Below are 16,679 nucleotides of genomic sequence, written 5' to 3'. Positions count from 1 at the left end.
TTGCCTCTGCCTTTTATCGCCCAAACTCACACCTCCCCCTGCTGTTATCAGGAACAATGGGCATAGAAGGATGCTCCCAATCCACTATGTATCGTATTAGTTGGATCCTCCCGCAATGGCACCATGACTTGTTCTCTGGGCTGTCATAAACAAACAACTTTCCCACGTGGAAATACCTCCCACCGGAGCACTTCTATCCATATTTTCACATTACAAGAAACACTTTTAGGGCGGTCTTATCTCAATACACAATTTCTCCCTTACATTTTTCAGTAGCTCAGGTGGGATTCCAACTCCCCTTTTCAGGACACACACTCCCCGCTACCAGACCTCCACACTGACAATGCTGTGTCAAAAGTGCACTGTGTACGAAGGTGAACCTCTAAATATGAATGAGTGCAGTACTACCAGTAGAAAAAACCCAAGGTCTTGGGCAGAGCAGGCCTCAGTCTTTTCCACTCACCTAAAGCATGTAGTGTTCCAGTGTGTGAGTGACAATATAGGTGACATATAATATATAATGTGACCATTAATTCAGTGTGTGTGATTAATATATGTAACATTACATGATATAAAAATATTGATAGAAAATACTGATGTCGAATGATAAAAATACACCACAGTTGGAGATTGGCCTATAATTAGCTAAGACAGCTGGGTCAGTGATGGCTTTTTAAGTAGCAGTTTAATTACAGCCACCTTGAAGGTCTGTGGTACATAGCCAACTAATAAAGACTGATTGGTCATAAGATAGAAGCATCAATAATTGGAAAGACTTCTTTGAACAGTCTAGTAGGAATGGGATAGTTGAAGTAACTATTGAAGTTAACTCTGAAAGATCAACTGGAGCGAAAGAGTCTAAACAAATACCAGCAGTGCTGAAAGCAGCCGAACATGAATAATCTTTGAGATGGTTATGAATAATTTTTTCTCTAATGTCTAAAATTTTATTTGTAAAGAAATCCATGAAGTCACTACTAGTTTAAGTGAAAGGAAACACATATACACCAATGTGAAAAATAACACAAATAAATAAAGTAAAAGGAAAAACACTAACAAGAGGAGCCTACAGAGAATCTATAGATCTCATCTTGGATGGGGAAATATGCTTGGCACAAAAGTGCATTCAGATCATAATTCTGATTGTAAAACCTGCCAAACAAGACAGGCTTAAAAAATGTCTCCACTCCCTCTGTGAGTCTTTGTCCTCCATATTTGTTCACATGTACATCTCGGGCTTGATGCCATCATACAGTGTAAAAACAAACAACCCTCTGACTCTCGTTAAACTATCCAAGGACATTTTAACAAAAGTATGATCATGGGATCATGTATGATCCAGGTTTTCAATTTGGAGTCTCATTGTTATTATTTGTGCTTCAGAGTCATTTCTGTGGAGACTTCTGTCCAAACTGAAATGCATGAAGCCTGAACCTTGACTTCTTCACCCTCTTTTCAGTTGGCAAGAAACAAAAGTGCTTCACAACCAGCATCTGGTAGAAATGAGACACGGCAGCTGATCACATGATCATCTCATGGTGAGGAGATCCACACATTTCACATGAATACAGATTGATGACAGCACCTTGCTGCCAGAGACAGAGCTGCTGATGCTGCTGTATCCCTGGCTTTGCTCATTAAAGTCTAAGACAAAACAGAAAGTGACTAAACATCAGCCATAAGCGATCATCTGAGTGAATCATATCTGTGTTTAACATCCACTCAGCAGCAAAAGCGAGCGGGGGTTTTGAAAACGATGTGCCAGGGGTCAGGCGTTCTCCCTGCGTATAGCGAGCTTCGTCCAGCCAGCGAGCGGACAGCTGCTGTTAGAGCAGCGGAATGGACATCTCCGAAAACGTCGGAGCACTTTTGCAATTAAGCAATATCTTCATGAACTGAGCAGATATGTGATGTTTATGCATCTACATTCTCACCTGAAAACACCGTAAAAGTTTGTTTTGTGTCAAGGAAAATCTTCTCCTCCATCCGCTGACCAGAAATCCTCTCTTCACAAATCACGTCTGGGTCACCAATTGTTAGTCCTGTGCTCATTTGTTTGTGAAGAAAGAGATCTAAATCACTTTAGTTCTCATGTAAAGCATTTAATGTGTTAAAGAATCAGAAGATATGTGTTTACACGGATCTTCTCAGTTCGGAAAATCGCAGTCTGCAAGCAGTTAGCTGCAACCAACCTTACTGAGAAGAGTGATTTCTCTAAGGTAACCTAACATTTTATTCTACCGTTATTTGCAACCCTATTGGTTCAAAACAGATGGGGGCGGGGCTATGGTTTAGACTTAGCCCTTCCCTGGTTTGTGCACGGGCTGGTCCCAGCCCCTAGGCACAGCTTCATCCAGTCAGCGATGTAAGAGCCCTGTAAAGGAAAGCACCTAGCTACCACACTAACTCTTCCTTAGATGATGTGGCTTTATTGCACTGCCTGATAGCAGAGGCAGAGTGATGTTTTACTCATCAACTTTCACCTACATACGTGCATGTTCTTGGCGAAACTGTCAAGGATGCACGTAAAAAACATATTTCTCCAAAGCCGTGAAGGTTAGTAATAAGATTAATGTATCTCTTGACGGCTGTGGAAATCAGTCTGGTGACTAGTAGTCTCCCATTTATCTGCCCTCTGCTTCTCTATCTATTTTATTTATTTATTTATTAAATTATTCAACCTATTGCTTCAGCCATTACTTAGTTATTTTAATTCAATCAGTATTTATTTATTTAACTCAACTGTTGATCAATCACTATTTAATTATTCATTTGATTCAATCATTTAATTCAATTAGTAATTAATCATTTAATCAACTACTATTTAGTTATTTGACTCAACTATTAATTACTCATTTAATTGAATCCTTATTTCATTATTTATTTAATTCAATCACTATTTAATTATTCATTTGATTTAAACACTTTTTAATTATTCATTTGATTTAAACACTTTTTAATTAATCATTTGACTTAAACACTTTTTAATTAACCACTATTTATTACTGGGAATTTTACCCTTAAGCATTATGATTTTGTTCATTAAGTAAAAAGAATGAAAATAAGACCCAACACAATTTAGAAATTCAATGCAGATTGTGTCATTTGTGAGTTAAAAGTATATTTAAATAAACTTTTACAATATATATTGTGATACTGGTCCAGTTCTCAGTTTTCCTGTTTTGTAAAATAAATCAATTTCCAAGTCTTAACCACTAATTATGCAGCTGAACTGAGGTACCATTAATAGAATAAAAGAAAGACTAGACGTGCTGCTTAGATTGAAAAAAAATATATCTGTTTTACCTGGTGAACCCGCTAACAGGCACTCAGGAACTCGACAGTTCATGAATTCAGATTCCTCTGAGAGTCATCAATAATGTATTCTGAGAAACACATTTTTACAAAAGCAAACAAACAAATGGCCCAAACCTGTCTTAAATTTACAACTGACATTAGGTTAATATGGCTAAACAAACTATAATGATTTTATTTTTTTCTCTAACGCACACTCTGAAATTGGGGGAAAAAAACAAACAAAAAAAAAAAACAGTAATAAACCAAATGAAAAGTGTTCCTCACGACATAAAATCTACAGAGGATGATCAGGCAAGAAGATCTCCATATTTTCACTGTACTTGATGTGGTTCATCAGAGGCGTGTAGTGACTTCATTCCTGTGTGGATCGTTTTGATCGTCGTAGCCCTTGTTAATGATCCAGTTTTCAATAGTAGTTTTATGGGTTTTTGTCATGACACCCTTATTTTGAAACAGGTCATACCATTTATTTAGCATTTCTATACTGTGATTCTCAAAACTGCTTTCAAAAATTTGAAGCCTGGTTTTACTTTTTGAATTGTTGCCAAAGTTCTTGAAATCATTGTTATCATCCAACCAGAATCTTGGCATTGAACCAAGAATCGTCAGCTTGAAGGTGCCCACAATATCATCATTACTTATGGTGGTAGCCAAGTATGTTCTGAAGGCTTGTGATTTTGTGCTGGGAAATTCATAATGTATTTCTTTAGGCACATAAACGGTTGGAAGTTCACAGCCATGATTACTGTGAATTTTATGAATCAGAGTTGGATCCAGAGGAGATGAGTTTGTTGCCACTTCAAGAAAGGCTTCTGCTAATTTGCTATTCTGATCCAGGTTATGGGCCATCAATATACTACTGACTGGAGGCTGGTGATCTGCATTGATGAACTGTCCAATTCCTTTGTTTTTTGACTTCCTTGCATAGGTTCCCCATCTTTTGTATGTTTCTATTTTTCCAACTTGTTTAAGTGCTTTGCTTTCTTTCATGAACTTGGCAGGTCCAGCTCCCTCTGCCATGTACCAGTCCCCTCCCCTCATTGCTTCAGTTAATTCTTTGCGCTTGATGAAAGGCTCCCATTGGCCTGGGTGTCTGAGGAGAGCATCAGCCTCCACAGATCGAAGGCGATTTGCTTCCAAAGCAATCTCTTCTTCACCGGCCTCTGGTTTCATTCCTCGGGCCAAAGCATGAAACAAACAGCTCTTTTCCTCGCTTTCTATGCTTACTGTCTGGTTATTGATATGCACATCATAATGGCCATGAGGGTATTGGGCACTCTTTGGTCTGTAGATCAGTGTTACAGTTTTATTAGTAAGTCCAGAGTCTGGGTCAAACGCCAGCATTTTGGTAAGCCTTCCATTGCTGTTCTCTGTTAGGATGACAATTTTAGTGCCAGTGGCTTCTGACAGGACTCTGATATCAAGGATGGTGCCTGCAGTCGTGGAGTTCTTGATCTTTTCAGAATGTGTCTGTGAGCGTTGACCTGCTTCTCCTTCATCTTTGCGTTCAGATTTCAGGTTTCTTGGCATGTGTGCGATGTATCTGTTGTTCTGCCCAGCTCTGAGTTTTTCCTCTGTCCTGTCACTCTTTAAGCCCTTTCTTACGTAACGACCAATAACGCCATTTACTTGGCCTTTAACAATAGAAACAATATTGCTGGAGACCTTCTGGTGGAACACCTCTACCAAAGCATCAGCCAACAAAGCACTTATAGTGTCTTCTAAATCCAGCTTGAATTCTTTCAACAGCTTGATGTCTCCGTCAGACAGATCACTTACATTTATGTTCTCTGAATGTTTTTGTGTTTCTTTGAATATTTTCAGCTGTTCATCCAGATTTGAGAAAAACTTGTCTGATAGGGTGAGCACTGAACTGATAGCATCTCCTGCCAGTGCGCCCATGTGGGCAGCTTGGATGGCTGTCAGAATTGCAAATGCTTTTCCTTTGGTGTGTGCTTTAACTTTCTGAATCACTGTGGAGAGCGATGAGTTCAGCTTGTTCTGCCAGCTGAGGTCTGCATAGAATGGCTGTACTGCAGTTTTGCTTAACTCTTTGAAAACGGCCAGCAGTTCTTTCTTTCTGCTCTCGTCCTTCAGGAGATCTTGAAGTTGCTTTTTATCCTCAAGTTGGGAGAGAATAATGAGATCTACTAATGTAGATAAAGGCTGTTTTTCTATTTTTAATTTCACGTTGTCATGAATTTCCCCTTCAACTTTATTTTTAATTTCATCTAATAGTGTTTTCATTATTTCATCTTCTGCCTTTCCCAGTCCATATGTAATGATTTCTTCTGCAATTTCTTTAGCTGTGTGTTTTACTGCGTTCTTCAAATTTGTCTTTAAGACTACACTGAAACCCTCTTTAGACTGTCTTGAGAGAAAAGTTGGCATTGACTTAAGCTGTTTGCCAAATTTAAGTAAGGTTTTAAAACATTTGAAGCCCTTTGATATCAGCTTTCCAACTCCAAACCCAATGAGAGAAACACCAATGGAAATGGCTTTTTCTATAGCCCATTCCTTCCAGCTGAATTCTCCTGTCACCATGGACTCAATGCCATAGATACAGTCTGATATTCCTTCAGTAATGAGTCCCATGCCAACTTGAGCTAATGTACCGAATGTAAATGCAGTGAGCAATGCTCCTCCAACAATCTGTAAAACTCCGAGAAAGAACACCAGCAGACCTTCCCATGAGAAACGAGGCTTCTCTTCTACAGAAAATACATATTTCAGACCTCGACTGTGGAGGTTGTAGGCTTCAACTTGGAGACCTTCATCTGCATCTGACACTAAGGAGAAAATTGGAGATTTTTTGGCCACTGCATCCCTACCTCTTTCTTTTATTTCATCCAACTTTTGGATGGCTTCACTTGTGTTTTTATCAAAGTAACTGAACATGGTGCACTTGGTTGTTAACTGTTTTTCAAGGCTGGTTGGGTTACTGTTGGCTGACTCTGCAGAGGACATTTTTACAAACTGAAGACAGACTATCAGTTCCTCACTGAGAAACTTCAGAGACTCCTTTGCCTGCATTAGATCCTCTCTGGCCTTAGTGAGGTATTCTTCTTTTTTCTGCTGTATTGTGCAGTATGCATGATTGTAAAAGGCTATGGCTGCCCAGCTTTCATCTTGTTTCATGGCTTTTTCAAACAGTCTGGCTGCAACATCCCACTTTTTTTCATCCAGCGCAATATTTCCAAACTTGATGTAGTGATAAATGCTGGAACATGGTGAAGTCTGACTTTGAGACTGACCTTTTGCTTTTGATAAATCAGCTTTTAAACTCTCTTGTAATTCATTTCTCTTCAACTGGTCAATTTCTTCTGATTTAGTTTGCAGCCATATCCCCCAGAACTCATTCATGATGGCAACAACAGCCTTTTCCTCATCTCCATCTGTTGTGTTATAAATATCTTGAAGAGTTTCACAGTATTCTGTAAACAGATCTTCTCGCAGTTTCATCTCAGCAACATCATTCATCATGTGATTTGTTTTTTCTGCTGCAAGTCGGTCCCTTGTGTTCTTAGCTTCCTCCAGAGAGGACACTGTGCTGAAAGCCTGCTGCAGGTGTTCAGTGGAGATGATTACCTGAGCAGATCCAGGCTTACCTTTGCGTGCGGTTCGACCGAAAGCCTGGAGTTCCACCCTTGTGTTCTCAGAGAGGAAGGAGAGGATCACAAACAATCCTCCATTATTGTTCACCTCTGTGGACACCTTTATGTCTGTGCCGCGCCCGGCAAGATTTGTGGCAACAATGACATCACCAGGAAACAGTTCCTTGTCTATTTTGCTCAAACTGTTACTGTCACTACGGCAGTAGAGAATGATTTCACCTGGGATACTGCTCTTGAGCTCTTCATAGATTTCATTTGCTTGGTTGATAGTTTCACAGATCACCAGGGCTGCTCTTCCATCTCTGTATGAATTTGAGGAAATCTGAGCCATGACCACTTGTTTTATTTCAGATTTCCATTCTTCAGCTGTTCTTTTCAGGGTACCTTTGACCTCAAATAACTTCTTCCTGTTGAAAGTTGGCATTTTGCAGGAAGAGAGATTTGGATATAGGTCCTGCAGAAACTGAATGTCTGCTTTGCTCCCCAGTGTCCCTGTTGTTCCATATATTTTCCCCTGGTACTTTTCAAAAAATGAGATGTTGGAAATGTAGTTTGTCACTGTTGAAATTGTGCTCAGTTTGACTTGGTGTTTAATCTCGACAAACTGCTGCAGACCATCGCCCCATTTCTTATTCAGTTCAACAATACCAGTCGATCTGAAGTCCACTGGACAGACGTTGTCATTTTCTACAACATATTCCCGTCCTTGCTTCAGTTGCATTGCCAGAAAGGCATTCTGGACCCACACTGAGACTTTCTTCTCCACCAGATTCTTCAAGAATCCAGGAATGCTGATTTTGTCTTTATTGTTCTCACATGGAGTGTACTGAATCCTCCCTGAGATCAATTCTGCAATGGACTTGATGAGAATTTCTTCAGACGCATAAAGAGGACAACACAAACCTTCCTCCAAGACAAGAAATGAAAGCTCTGGAATGTCCTGGTCATCATATGGACTGCACTTTTGAAGATGGAGCAATCCTTTGTCATCTAGAGTGTAAACAGTAAAACCGTAGGGAACATAGTGCTCAATTTCATGGAAAAAGTCAACCATAGCATCCTGACTCACTGTTTTCAGTTTCCTGAGAAGTTCATCCTTTTCACTTTTGTAGAAATCTTCTGTGAATCCTTTTGGCACAATGTTTGATTCTTCAGCAATCCTTAAAATATCCATTGGATCATTAATTTCACTTTCTTCTGTATTCAATGAGTCATAGATGGCCTTGAAGAATGAAGCAGGAGGACCCTGTAGAAAAGTCTGGCGTCCTGTAGATAGGAAGCCATATTGCCTGACGTGGCCCCAGATCATGGTGAGAATAGTGTTCAGGTGCTGCATGGAGACCATGGGGCTGGACAGGTATGTCAGCTGCACTCCCTGATCTAGCAGCAGTGAGTCCACTTCATCAATTATGATGCACTGAAAGCTACGATCAGGCCTCACATCCTTCATCTCAAATATCTGGCGAAGGTGATCAGCAGCGAATGCTTCGATGGTTCCATAGACCACGTCCTTCTGGTAGCATTCTTTCCGATATTTATCATCAGTCTTGTTTGTGTTTGTGTCAACTGTAATCCCAAAGTGTTTGTAGAATTCAGCCCATTCTTCAGCATCTCTTTGACATAACACAGAAGAACTGGACACCACGTCTACCTTTTCACCCCTAAACACACACAGCGCTGCAAACATCGCTATGACACAAGACTTCCCTTCTCCAGTTCCCATCTCCAGGAGCTTCCCAGTATTAGACAAGGTCAACAGGCACCAGCTTATCATCTGAGTGGTTCTGGGCCACCACTTCCTTTCAGCTATGTGAAGATATACAGCATTGCATAAGACTGCCAGGATCTCCTGAAGGTCATCACCCTCCATGCTCTGACTCAGAGTCCTAGCTTTCTGTATATTTGTGTGGTTTTTAATTTCGCCAGTTTTGATCAGGTTTGTTACATGAGTTACTATGTTGTATGATTTGTTCAGAATTCGTTCATCAATTTCTTTCATCTCCTGTATTTCATAAAAAAGGTTGTCAATGCTTTTTGTTTCCTCTTCTTTAAGGCTCCTTTTTAGATGCTGGATCAGATTCTCAGTTGTGAATGATTCTATGAGCTCAAGGAGAGATTTGTTGTTGTCATCTGTCCACTTGGAAGAAACCCGGTATGTTTCCATCAAATGTAAAATCTTCATGAAGGAAATACATCCTTGATCGTGATGGTTCTCAATTAATTTTCCAAAGAGGTTTAAGGCCTCTACTGGTGACCAAAGTCTTTGTTCTCCAAGATTTAAAACCATCTTGAAGACTTCTGTGGTTTCTTCTTTTGAGTTTTGGAATTTTTCCACACAAGAAAATAAAATCCTCAAACACCATTTGCCTGCAGGAGATGTCATGTTTTTCTCAAATTCTGTTTCTCTTGTAAACACTTGAAGGAGAGTCTCAAGAAAGGTCAGAATGAAGACCTCATTAGAAAGCAATTCCTTTCCAGTGATTTTCTTTGAGATCATGATGATTTTACTGTCAGTGACTGTGTCTTTGTTTAGGTTACTGTGGAGTACCTGAAAAAGTGCCTTAATAAACATGTGTCTCAGTTCCACATCTTCACTGTCAAAGTGACTCATAAGGTTTTGCAGGACCTCTGCAGCAAACACCAGAGAGTCATTGTCTTTGAGCACTGAAAGTTTCAGATCATGGGATGCACTGAGACTTTGTTTTTCAATCATGAATCCACGATTAACCTGAGGATTCCCTGTTTCCATCGCTTCTATGCCATATTGAAAGTAATCATACACAAAGTTATCCATTGTGCCATAAACAATGTCTGCTACATAGACATACTGGAATGATGGATTAGTCTTCTTCATGTTTGTGTTGAAGGAAATGTCAAGGTACTTGTAGAAGTCCAACCACTCTTTAGCTCGTTCCTCTGAGTGAACATCAGCACTCAGCACAATGTCCAGTTTGTTTCCCATGCAGACATGTGTGGCTGCAAACATGGCTGTAACACACGGGTCTTCTTCCACTCCAACCAGTTGTAGCACTCCACTCTTCTGAGTCAGCACCAACGCACACCACCGCACCATCTGCCTCACTGTGGGCCACCAGCCTTTTACGTCAAGCACTGCTTTGCAGAGCTGAGACAGACACTTTTGTATGCTGTCTGCATTCAGTGTTTCACATTTAAAGGAAACTTTCATAAAAGCTTCTTCTTTTGGTACATTTTCTGTATGTTGCAGGACACCAGTGATAATCTTTTTTATCACATCAATGAAAGAGTCATCCAAATTCCACAACATTTTCACTTCTGCTAGAGCTGCAGTTAGACTGCTCTCATCTTTCCTTCTGAGAGTCTTTTGGAAATCTTGATGAAATCTCTCAGGGGCAGCAGATTCAAGGACCTGAATGAGAGAAAGTCCACACTCATCAGTCCAATCTGGTGATATGTCATACACTTGTACCAAGGTAAGGACTTCACTTATTAAAACATCATTTGCATATTTCTGTGACAGTGCTTTGAGCAGAGTGACTGCCTCCATTGGAGTCCATTGGTTTATTTGCACAAGTTTGAGGAGCATTTCAGTGGATTCTGAGTGGGCTTCTTTTCCATTAAGATGTGTGAGTGTGGATAAGAGAAGCTTTAAACACTGGATTTCCATCTTTAAAATGAACACAGAGGCTCTTCCGACTGTACTCTGAAGTGATGATGTGAGGGTGCTCAGGAATTCGATTAAAAAGAGGTTCTCGGTGGAAAGCTCATATTCTGTCCATTGTTTGGCTATAATGACTGCATCACTATCAGAGCTGCCTTTGTTGTTGAAAAAGTGCATCAGGTTCAGATAGAGGGCTTGAGTCAACAGGAAACTCTCAAAAACATTACAAGTTGATTGACTGAGGGACTCCACCAGGGACTGTATGTGATTGGAGATGCTTTGTAGGGAAGCATCTTCAGATATCTCCAGAGACAGAGCACACAGCTCTGTGATGAACACCTGAGTGTGCTGCAGAGTACTGATGGATGGGAGAGCACTAATCCACTCATCAAACAGAAGTTTGTCCAGGACTGAAAGGATCTCCCCCAGCTGATCAGCTGTGAGCTGACTCAGACTGAAATTTGAAACTTCAATACTGCATTTCACAGAGAGGATTTCAAGAAACTCATCAATGTCACTGTATGATTCATAGTTAGTTTCAAACTCATCAAGATTCCCTATTAGAACATCTTGCTTGGACTCACATTCCTGTGAAATGTGGCTGCTCAGTTGTTTCTCAAACTGATCTTTAGCTTGTTGGTGAGATTCTTGTAATCTTTGATTCAGTTTTTCTTTCTGCCTCTCCTCCTCTTTTCTTCTCTTCTCCTCTTCTTCTCTTCTCCTCTCATCTTCTCTTCTCTTCTCCTCCTCTTCTCTTCTCCTCTCCTCCTCTCTTCTCCTCTGCTCCTCCTCTTTTCTCCTCTCCTCTTCTCTTCTCCTCTCTTGATCCCTGATTAGCTTATTAAAGCAATATTCACACTCATACAACTCATTATAGCCAACTGGTCTGTAGTATTCACCTCCATTAAACACATGGACGTGTCGCCCATGAACAGTACTTTGGTATAAGTTATCAAACGATTTGCATGGAGGCAGGATTTTATTACATTTGTAGCATCTCAGGGTGTTGCCCATGTTACTTTCTCTTGGTACTTGGTTCCCCATTTTGATGTATTGTTATGTAGTGCTTTCTGAAAGATAAAATTAATAAATATACAAATTAGAAACACCTTTTTACAACTTATAAGAAATTTACAACATAGGTAGTTAGATTCAACTTTACTGTCATTGCTTAGTACAAGTACGAGAAAACGAAATGCACTTAGCATCTACAAGAAGTGCAGGTAGTAGCATTGTGCAAGACTTCATCCATCTATTATCAGGGTGATAGCACTCACCCCCTGTCTTCAGAGTATCAGCTACTACCTTCAGGAAGGAGGTATTCTTTGCTGCATTGTGGAACAAAGAGACTTAAATTCTCATTTGTGTCTCATTTTGTGCTTCTGTGTCCCTGGTTGTATGTGTTGTATGCAGTTCACATATTTATTTATTTTTGTTTTATTTGCTGTTGGCTGCAAAGCAAATTACGCCTCGGGGATAATAAAGTATTTGGAATAGATTAAATAGATTGAATGTATCTTTGGGGGGTGGGAGAAAGGCAGATAAGTCAGAGTATCCAGAGTAAATGGATATGTAAATGTAAAGTAATGATTCTCAAAAGAAAAAAATAAAAGCAGGAAGTGTTTCAATACCTCCTGTAGGCCCACTAACAGCAGGAAGCATTGTAGGGGTTGAGTGCACTGCGTGCTGCACGGTGCCCAAGGCCGGACCAATCCCCAGCTATCGAGAGTGGCTACTGAAGCATGGAATGTCACCTATCTGGTTGGAACAGAGCCTGAGCTAGTGCGTGAGGTTGAGAAATATTGGCTATACATGGGCTCACCTCAACACATGGCCTGGGCTCTCCTGGAAAGGGGCTGTACTCTGTTCCAGACTGGAGTTGCCCTCAGTAAGATGTGGCAAGCTGGGGTGGGTATTTTTGTATCCCCTTAGCTTGTTTCCTGTATGTTGGAAGTTTTCACCAGTGGACATGAGGGTTGCTTCCCTGCACCTGAAGGCGCAGGAAGTGAAGGGAGCCATCAACCTGAAGAAGGAGTCCTGTCGGGCTTGGTTAGCCTGTGGGACTCTGAAGGTACCTGACGGGTAATGGCAGGCCAAGCGGAATGCGGTTTGGGCGGTGACCAAAGCAAAAACTCGGGTGTGGGAAGAATTTGGTGAGGCCATGGAAAAAGATTTTCAGATGGCCTCAGAGCAATTCTGGCAAACCCTCAGGTGACTCAGGAGCACTCTACTCACACGTTCTATAGTGCTGGTGGGGTGCTGCTGACTTCAACTGAGGCTATAGTCAAGCGGAGGAAAGAATACTTCGAGGACCTCCTTAAACCCACTGACATGCATTCTGTAGTGGAAGCAGAGTCTGGGGGCGAGGTCACTGAGGTAGTTAAACAACTCCATGGTGGCAAGGCGCCTGGGGTGGACAAGATTCGCCCTGAGTTCCTGAAGGCTCTGGATGTTGTAGGGCTGTCTTGGTTGACATGCCTCTGTAACATCACATGGAGATCTGGGGCGGTGCCACTGGATTGGTAGACTGGGGTGGTGGTCCTCATATTCAAGAAGGGAGACTGGAGGGAATGCTCCAACTACTGGGGGATCACACTCCTCAGCCTCCCCAGTAAGGTCTATGCCAGGGTGCTGGAAAGGAGGGTCAGTCCGTTAATCAAACCTCGGATTTAAGAGGAACAATGCAGTTTTTGTCCTGGTCGGGGAAGGCTGAACCAGATCTTCATCCTCTTGAGGATATTCGAGTGCATATGGGAGTTTGCCCATCCAGTCTACATGTGTTTTGTGGACTTGGAGAAGGCATTCAACCACATCCCTTGGGGTTTCCTATGGGGGTGCTTTGGAAGTTTGTGTATCCTGCCCACTGTGGTGGTCCATTCAATACCTGTACAACCACAGCAAGAGCTTGGTCCATATTGCCGGCAATAAGTTGGACTTTTTTCCTGTGGGTGTTGGACTTCATCAGGGCTGCCCTTTGTCACTGTTTCTGTTCATAATTTTTATGGACAGAATTTCTAGGCATAGCAAAGTGGCAGAAGGCTTCTGCCTTGGTGGCCTCAGAACCTCATCTCTGCTTTTTGCAGATGATGAGGTTCTGTTGGCTTCATCAGGTGGTGGCGTCCAGCTCACAGTGGAACAGTTTGCAGCCGAGTGTGCAGTGGCTGGCATGAGAATTAGCACCTGTAAGTCTGAGGCCATGGTCCGCAGTTGGAAAAGGGTTGATTGAAACTCCAGCAGTGATGCAGATGCTGCACTGGTCTGCAGTAGTAAAGAGGGAGCTGAGTGTAAAAGCAAAGCTTTCAATTTACCAGCCGATCTACATCCCAACCAGGGTTATAATAGTTTTGGATTTTACATTATAGTTTACTTTTATTTCGTTTTAACTTTGTTTCTCTAAGTTAGTTTTGATTAGTTTTCAGAGTGGTTTTGCTCATTTTTATTACTTTTTATTTTTGGTTTAATGCTTAGTTTTAGTTTAGTTTTCATTATTAGTTTTAGTTTTTTCATACTTTGTCAGGTGCAGGATTCAAGGAGCAAGAATGACTATTGTGTAATAAAAACTCGACAAACAATACAATTTAAAAAATTGTATTCAACAATCAACTGTTCACAAGATAGCATTATACACCACATGATGCTGGTTCTCTGTCAGAGCTGCTCAGAGCTAGCTTGGTTAGATGCGTGCTAATTAGACATAAGCACTGGGTCTTTGCGGGGCCTCTGTACACAACCTATGCAAGCAGGGCTGGACTGGAAATTGGGCGTACCGGGCATTTGCCCGGTGGACCGACAGTCCTTAAGGGCCGATGCCGTTGGATTTTTTTTTTTCTTCCCTTTTTTTTTCCTAAGAGACTGGCCCACAAATTAGAGGGGGCGGCCCATTGGCCCATCTTCAATATAGACAGTGGACAGAACCAATCAGGATACAGGATGAAAGCGGCCCCACCCTTTCCCTGCGTGGTGCAGAATAATGAAACTACTCCCGCTAGTAGTTTCAGTGTTGAGCGCGTGTGTTAAAGGAGAGACAATATGGAGAAACCGAAGCGGAGGTGCGGAGAAGTTATATGCGAAGAAATTGAAGAGTGTCGCTGTAGATGCTACAAAATATGTAAAGATCAGAGACATGTTTGCTGCTGTAGCCTCCACATCCTCTGTAACAGCAATGCTGCAGCAACAGCAGGCTGTAGGCAGAGCCGGCCGAGGCATAGGCGACATATACGGCTGCATAGGGCCCCCTGACCACCAGGGACCCCCCAAGCTCACCCACATTTGTCATGAAAGTTTTTTGGTTTGTTTTAATTTTTTACAAATGCCAATTTCCTAAAAGAAAGAAGAGACTATTCTGTCAAGATTTGTACACTTGTAACAACACTAATTTAATGAGTAGACTGCACTAATATTTCTGTCTCAGAAAAAAAGCTAATTCATGCATTGTAATTCATTATTATCAGGCTGTCCTAAAAGCTCCCTGAAAAGCCTTCAGCTGATCCAAAATGCTGCAGCTAGAGTACTGACAGGGACTAGAAAGAGAGAGCAGATGTCTCACATATTGGCTTGTAACATTTGGGTTGTGTGTGGTGGTGAAGAGGAGGTGGCGGGCGTGCCTATCCAGCAGCCAAAAAAAGCGCACAATCACACTGGCACTGGGAATTTCAGTGTTGCCCTTTTAATAAACGTAATCTTCACAACCTTAAGAAGCCCGGTTGAACAGCTGCTACATCAACACACATGAAAACGAGCAGTGTTCATACAACCTATGACGGCACAAAAAATAAGAAAAGGAAAGGGTCCGCCTCAAGCCAAAATGTCCGTCTGCAAAAACACATCTCCCGCGCTCTCTACTGAGGAGCGGTGGGCGCACACTGGTGACATCATCAACATAAAAATACCAGACTGCCGTAAAGAGACATTACAATTACGACTGTTACAGCTTCTCTTCATTGGCTCATAATACCGTATCACCCCAATAGAGCACTTTGCTCTCAGACTGCTGGCTTACTTGTGGTTCCTAGGATACTTAAGAGTAGAATGGGAGGCAGAGCCTTCAGCTTTCAGGCCCCTCTTCTGTGGAACCAGCTCCCAGTTTGGATTCAGGAGACAGACACCCTCTCTATTTTTAAGATTAGGATGAACAATGGATTTTCTCTGTAATTATTGTTGGGTCTTTACTTTACACTATAAAGTGCCTTGAGATGTCTGTTTGTTGTGAGTTGGCACTGTATAAATAAAATGTAATTGAATTGAAAAATTGAATTGAAAAGGCTGAAACTGTAATATAGCCTTAAAAAAAAAAAAAATCAACTTTAACCCTCCAGCATTAATAACAATTAAGTTCAGGGGACAATGAAGTGGTATGAAGGGGGCCCCAAATCAAATATTGCTTAGGTCCCCTTCAAGGCTTGGGCAGACTCTGCTGTAGGTGAAGACAGCAGCAGTGTGATGAGCAATGGTGATTGATTAATATCAATATTTATTTACATTTGCATACTTCCCCAAATCTGGCAGCCATGGCACCTTAATCTGATAAAATAGCAAACGGTCAAGGCCGAGAAGTTTTGGATGAGCAGCAAGTGTCCATTTTAGGCTGCATCATAGCATTTTAGATATTTAGGTTAAAGGTGTGTTGAAAGGCTGCACAGTAGTTTGAATTTGTAGCCTCTGTGCTGGTTAAACATGTTTTAAAAAGCACTCAAACAGGTGAAATAACATTTTAAAAAACTAAATGATACGTCAAAGCTCTGAAATTTAAGTATTACTAAAGTTAAAAAAAAAAAAAAGGTATTAAAGTATTATTAGCAAAAGGTATGCCCACACTGAATAAGAGTGTGGGCATACCGTGTCAAATGTGTCAAATGCTTCAAATACATAGTTGCGGGCCGGTCTAAGCCAAAAATGCCAGGGCTGATTTTTTTGTCCCAGTCCAGCCCTGTATACAAGTAGCCGACGTTGTTGCCGCATTTATGCTTGTGTATATGTGTTAATTTCCTTGTGGTCGCATGCCAGTGTTTTATGTGGTGCCGGCTAGGACTTTTTCCGCCCTCCTTGGTCCTTGCTCTTTGTGGTCAGTTTTTTGGCTGCAACCATAATTCTCCCACTGTTTTTTTCAC

General features: G+C 41.3%; 1 protein-coding gene across 1 annotated transcript; it reads right to left on the bottom strand.

The window, feature by feature from the left end:
• Positions 1-6,452: 6,452 nt before the first annotated feature.
• On the bottom strand, positions 6,453-8,802 carry LOC115796261 (protein translocase subunit SecA-like). The gene is given in 2 exon segments (XM_030752587.1): positions 6,453-6,557; positions 6,559-8,802. Coding segments are annotated over 2 exon segments (2,349 nt in total).
• Positions 8,803-16,679: the final 7,877 nt, after the last annotated feature.

Source organism: Archocentrus centrarchus, chromosome 17 (genome assembly GCF_007364275.1).
Source record: "Archocentrus centrarchus isolate MPI-CPG fArcCen1 chromosome 17, fArcCen1, whole genome shotgun sequence".
NCBI lineage: Eukaryota > Metazoa > Chordata > Actinopteri > Cichliformes > Cichlidae > Archocentrus > Archocentrus centrarchus.
Note: the sequence above shows the minus strand (reverse complement) of the source record. Positions and strands in the feature narration are given on the sequence as shown.